The sequence below is a fragment of the Amblyomma americanum genome, chromosome 11 (assembly GCF_052857255.1).
Source record: "Amblyomma americanum isolate KBUSLIRL-KWMA chromosome 11, ASM5285725v1, whole genome shotgun sequence".
Lineage (NCBI taxonomy): Eukaryota > Metazoa > Arthropoda > Arachnida > Ixodida > Ixodidae > Amblyomma > Amblyomma americanum.
Genome location: NC_135507.1, coordinates 26,987,179 through 26,993,161, shown reverse-complemented (window position 1 = coordinate 26,993,161; position 5,983 = coordinate 26,987,179). Strand labels below are relative to the sequence as shown.

The 5,983-nt window shown below is 49.8% G+C and overlaps 2 protein-coding genes across 4 annotated transcripts in view; one reads left to right on the top strand and one right to left on the bottom strand.

Moving 5' to 3' along the window:
* LOC144111199 (chymotrypsinogen A-like) overlaps positions 1-1,371 on the top strand; it is a 24,427-nt gene extending 23,056 nt beyond the window's left edge. For 2 of the 3 annotated variants that reach the window (XM_077644393.1, XM_077644392.1), the window contains exon 11: positions 1,064-1,367. In XM_077644393.1, the coding sequence (XP_077500519.1) occupies positions 1,064-1,258 (195 nt within the window). In that variant the 3' untranslated portion in view covers positions 1,259-1,367. Of the gene's footprint in view, positions 1-1,063 lie in introns of all 3 variants that reach the window. The other variant, XM_077644394.1, reaches the window with a different exon arrangement.
* Positions 1,372-1,402: 31 nt separating this feature from the next.
* On the bottom strand, positions 1,403-5,182 carry LOC144111200 (uncharacterized). The gene is made up of 2 exons (XM_077644395.1): positions 5,045-5,182; positions 1,403-4,264 (listed from the first exon to the last, which is right to left on the bottom strand). The coding sequence occupies exon 2, from the start codon at positions 4,227-4,229 to the stop codon at positions 3,348-3,350; it is 882 nt and encodes a 293-aa protein (XP_077500521.1). The 5' UTR covers positions 4,230-4,264; positions 5,045-5,182; the 3' UTR covers positions 1,403-3,347.
* Positions 5,183-5,983: the final 801 nt, after the last annotated feature.

Genomic DNA, 5,983 nt, shown 5'->3' with positions numbered 1-5,983 from the left:
TTTATATTCGTATGATTTCGCATGTTTTGAAGAGTGAATTCGATTATCTTGCCAACCATAAGTATTCCGTATTTTTATAGTGATGGAAATCTACAGAGAATACCCTGCCCCGAAAAGGGAGTGCTCTTGAGGACAGAATACTCTCTTTTTACTCACATGTAGACTTATTCCTGTTTTTAGTGTAGCGAAAGTGCTTCTGGGCCCATGCTTCAAAACTGGCACTAAGTTAACCAAAAACTAGGGGGGCGCTCAAGTCACCATAAGAGTGGAATGCGAGAGCATTTCGCATTTGTGGCAGCTTCTGTTGCAACTTGTGTGTGTGTTTGCGTCAGTCTCTTTCCAATTGTCGGCCCATAAACTGCCATATTTGAACTGCTAGCTGCAGTAGCAGGTACCTGCTTTGCTGCACTCTAAACAAAAGGATTAAAATGGGAGTAAAACTGTCTTTTTACTCCCATATAGCTGTATTTGTGTTTAGAGTGTGTGGCGGTGCCGACATTTGCATATATAACGTTTTTTCTAACTTTTGATTTCGATCTTTTATCTAGGCTGCTGTCTAGAAACTATAGTCGGATACAACTTAAGTCTGCAGTGAAGCTTGCCCACATTCAGGACCGGCACACAGAATTCCTCCACGACAAAAAAGTAGTCCGGTGTTAAAGCTTCTCTTGAGACCTAAACAAGAAGCTAATCACGAGAAAAAAGTTCTGAGCTCTAGAATGTTGATACCTACCTTGTTTAATAAAGTCGAACATTAAAAAGATAATTTCGTTTAATTTTGTCACTGGCTAGCGGAGTGATACAGTACGTCGCGGACCGTGGCCCGGTATTAACTGCTGTTTTTTTTTAAGTTCTATCCTACTATAGGTGGCGCCATCTGCAGGCGCACCGCGCAGCTGGCGTGCTGTCACGTTCACTGGACCCTGTCACACTGTATGGCCACGCTGTTCATGCGATGCACACGCACCTAGCACTGCGTGAGATGTAAAACCGCGCCTTCAAGCGTTCCCACTAAGGGTGATGGACACTTTAGACTAATTCTCCACATTTGAACAACGCGCAGGGCGACAGTGGAGGGCCTCTGGTGTGCCAGCTGAGCCAGCCTGCGCCGTCTTCCAACTGGACTCTGGTGGGAATGACTAGTATGGGAACCGAGGTGACGGGCTCCAGCACGCTGTGCGGAATGGCCTCTAGCACCATCTGGAGCGGCGTCATTCCCAACCGTCGCTGGATTGATCGCGCGCTGCGCTCTCTTTGAGCACGATACCACCTCCAGATGGCGCCACATGCCGCATCTCATCGGCTTTGCGAGGGACGCAACACTGGCGCGAAGAATAGGTAGAGATGAATGGAATAAACGTTTATTTATGGCGTTGAAAAGCGGTTACGTTCTCTGGGAGGCGGGATGGAGGGCTGATGCTGTAGATGTGGCCCGCTTTAGTCGGCTTGCCTGCTTTTATTTTAAGCCAGGCCTGTCGCTTCAGCCGCCACCATCCCTTTATTTCTTTGGAGACATGACTTTTGCAGTATACTGCATTAGCAATATTGCTATAAAAACCAAACCGAACACATGAAATCATTGCAAACAATTATTCAGACCTTCAAGAAATATCCAGAGCACTTCTTGTCATCATCACCTTTGAGGACTTCTAGGCCCTGGTTTTCTGGTCCAGAATGTCTTGCGTCAAACCACAAGAAGAAAAAAAAAATGGCGGACGATTGAGTGTGGTTGAGCCAAATGTGAATTAGGCTCGCTTGCACTTCAGTTTTTACTTCGGTTCGAGGCTCGGTTTTTAAGGTCAAGAAGGCTTCAGACAAAGATCGGCAAAATCGGACATACGCTCCCCCTTAAGGGTATGACGCGTTATCCTTGTGTTAAAGCCCATGCATGCCGAATTCGTCATTCTCAACAGATCCCTGCGAGTCCTCATACCACTCCTCGTGCATATTGCTTTTTTTGTGGTTTACCGTGCATATGGCTTACATGCGTCAGTCAAGGCTATCATGCGACAAAGATTCGAACCGACGACATATGCACCTTCAATTGTATGTCTTCCCAGACTTTCGTATAAAAATTGTGATGCAACCGTTCCTCGTACAGTGTTCCGGGTGGTGTCATATATGCTGGTGTGTGTGTTTGGGTGGTGTCATGCATCACGCCAGCGGAAACGGTGCAGACAGTGGAGCGCACTGCCTGCGGCGCGCCATTTTGTGCCTGCCATTTCATTGCGGCCGGTTGTGTGTGTGCCCTTGCAAAGAACAGCGAACCATCAACTCTTTCGCATTCCCACATGTAAGCAGTCGTGTCCGCCGAATTTTTTTAGCAGTGCAAAGGGGAAAGGAAGGCGTGGTTCTGTCAGCTGCGCAGGCACTCCTCTTGCGCCCTGGTGATTGGAACACGTGAAGAGCTTGGTCAGCAGCTGACGGTGATAACGGCTATCCCTATATCTCAGAAGCTGGCAATGCGGTCAAGTTTAGCGACAAATATCGCTGTTCTTATATCTTCATTTCTGTACTTTGCCTGAAGTTTCTTTCTGCCTCACAGTTATTGCTAGCGATATCGGGAGGCGAGAACATCTTGCAAAGCTGCCCGTTAACTGCGGCCAAGCCAAAAGAAAATCGCCATCGGTGAAGGGCACCCGCAGCAGGCAAACCGGCCCTGCCCTTCTCATCTCGTTGGGATAAACAACCGCCACGTATCGCCACAAGCGAGCTTGGAGGAATCCCGCGTGGGGGAGACAAAATAGCTATTAAAACTAACACTCATCAAATGAAAAAATAAAGAAAGAAGTTGACGTTCCAGGGCCCGACTTGTCTCTCGTTCATAATCGAACACAATTTGGCAAGTGTTAGCTTTTTTGCTGTTAAGGTTCTTTATTTGTCAGGCAGCACACCGCTACAGAGCTTGACACCTCTGTTCTGCGCACTTCCTTTACAATCTCGGCGTACAAATGTATATGCTGCTTTGTTCTTTATTCGCACATATTGTGCACGTCACACAGTCTACACAGAGTGGATAAATATAAGACTACGGAAATAATAAAATATCCATGGTTAAAATCTTCGTAACATATGCGATCATGTGAGGTAAGTCCGGCTATAAAATCCACGGTTAAAAAAACACGCTGCTCAGTAGTACACAGGTCGGAAGTCACGATATTAAATGCATGCACAGCTTCGTCCATTGAAGCACACACCCTAGAGGCTGCTCGGCGAGACAATCTAAAGTGCCTCTGTGGCCGGTGACGCTTTACATAAAACGCTATGGAGGGGCTTCGAGACGAATATCCCCAAGTCCGAGGTCAGAGTACGGCCAACCGCGTGCCGACAGGAACAGGACGCGTCGGTCACCGGTCGTCACGGGCCGAAGAGAGGCGGTCCCTGTCCAATCGCGGAATAGAGTCGTAGCTGGCCGCAGAACCGGCCGCCGCCATGCTGGCCAAAAGAGTGTTTAGTATCTTCTTGAGCGCCATCCCAGGTTCCTCGGCCGAGCCCTGCTGCTGCTGTTGCCGCTGGGTGTCGAAAAAGCGCACTGCGCTCTCACCCGTCTCCTCCAGGACACTAGCCGACTCGTAGGCCTCCGGCTGATCGTCGCACACTGCCTGGAACGCCGCGCCGTCGACGAAAGGCTCGCGGTACGCATCCTCGCTGCCAAAGCCGCACGTGTACGACTGCTCGAAGCCGGCGCTGCCCATTAGAGTTTCCAGGAGCGAGCCAGTGGCCCGCTTGCCACCGCCGCAGCAGGAGGAGGTCATGTTCAGCAGCTTGCGGACCATGCTGCGACGCTTCTCAGCCCCGACTTCGCCGTCGCTGGATGTAGACCTTGGCTGCAGGTCGACGAGGACGTAGCGCTGGTCCAGTATAACAGCGTGCGCCCGCTCCACGTGCGAGGTCAGCTTCGCCAGCTTGGCCTCCCGGTGTCCGCACATGGGGCAGGTGTAGGTCTTGACGAAGGCCAGCTGGTGGCTCTTGAGCTGGGCGCCGTTGGCGAAGCGGGTCTTGCACTGGGAGCACACGAAGGCATGCGGGTGCAGGGCGCCGCAGTGCCTCTGGTACGAGGCCCGGGTGAAGAAGAGCTCGCCGCAGCATCGCGCCAGGGTGTGGACGTCTCGGTGCATCCTCTGGCAGTGCGATGCCACCGCTGCATTGCTGGACATCGGAGCCAGGCACTCCGGGCAGCGGACGTCCGCGGTGGGCGCTGCATTGTTGCTGCCGCCGCTGGAGTCCATGGAAGAACTCTTCAACGGCTGTCTAGAGCGCTGTGCTGTTGAACAAACAAACCCAAATCTTCACTCAGCTCAGCTATTGCTGATAACTGTCGGTGCAAATTGTGGATCTATGCTACTTAACTGGCTCCAGCGCAAACATTGCCTCTAGAACTGTATACCCGCTTCAAAATACCCCTTCCTTTGTTCGACAGGGCGGCGTTCGAGCTCTCTATAGGCAGGCATGCTGACGACTGTATGTGCAAGTTGTAAGGTTACACTTCGGCTGTCAACTCAGGGGAATTATTCAATTTTCTGGGGACCGGAATATCATCTTCAAACATACCTTGCTAAAAATATGCTCTTCCGTTTCCGCTATGTATCCTCTCTCGGATAAATTAGGGCTCCGTCACACCATCAATGTTACCACCTTTAATACGACGCACAGAAGCGCTAAAACTGCGCACGCATGCAAAATATACCAAATGGTGGTGGATTTAAGGAGAATTAAGAAATCGTGATCTGACAGTCGCTGTAACTTGTCTCAAGAAAAATCGCAGTTAAATTCGTATCTTTAGCGAAAACTATTGGTCAGCTTTCTTTCGTCCTTGCCCTTTTGTGCTAAAAAATGTGAATTTAACCGTGACGCTTTTGAAGGGTAATACGACTCACCAAAAGTTCGCGCGATCTCAGGGCGCACTGTAACCGTGCGAAACATAGCAACGAACGTATTTTGAACGTAGCCCTAGTCAACGTCAATAGACGCAAACACATCGAGCGTTAACTACGAAACACACGCACGGCTTGGAGTGCTACGGCTTGCTGTAAATTGACCTCACCTTCACAGACCGCGTGGAGTGCCGCTATTGCTAGCAAACTGCAATGTTCCTTCAGTATCCGTTTAAACGCTTCTGGGCGGCGGAAGCCTGGGAATAAGAACGCACAATTCGCGCAAGCGCGTGGAGATCGTGGTGCGAACGCGCTGCGCTGACGTGCATATGTGTATGTACAGTGCCAGACAGCCCGCGGCAGGAGATCGGATAACCGCGAAAGATAGCGCTGCTGCTTCGGACTCCAAGCTGGCTGGAGATTAAAGCGGGCTATCAGCACCAAGGGCTTGCCTTAACAGTGATGGCTCAAGCTGATTTTCGGCGGGTACGCTTGTCACCCAAGGCGCAAAACAAACACCATCGCTACATATCGCCTACAGACGTAAATCGCGGCAGTCGTCCTAGAGCTTTGCAAGTTTCACATCCACAAAGCTAAGCAGTAAGGATTACGTCGGAACATAAAACAAAACATGGCGTTCGATTACCAACCAAATGGGCTGAAGAAGTACCCGATCAGCAAGGTGACAGGTTTGAATTTGACGCCCTCCAGCTGGTGACGCGCAGTTTAAATCAAGGTCGCTATTCATCATAACTGAATACCACGCACCTTGAACATCTACCCGCAAATCCTTTGCTTAAATATCAGCGCATTGCTTGACCATATACATATTCATATCTGCATATTCTGGCGGCAGCTGCAGTGCTTAGAAAAAAACAAAAGAAAAAGAAAACTGATTTAAAGTTGCGTGTAATGGTGTTAGCTGATGCCTAAGCTCTTAGCGCCTGCGTCATGCACGTACTTACCTTACTTGTGCCTGCTACCTTGCAGAATAGTACTACAGGAGACATTATATTCATTTTATTACTGAAGGAGTACCGTCGGTGAGAAGTCCGGAACTAAAAAAAAAAATGAATCCGAAGTAGGTGCACATCCAATCCGATCCATTC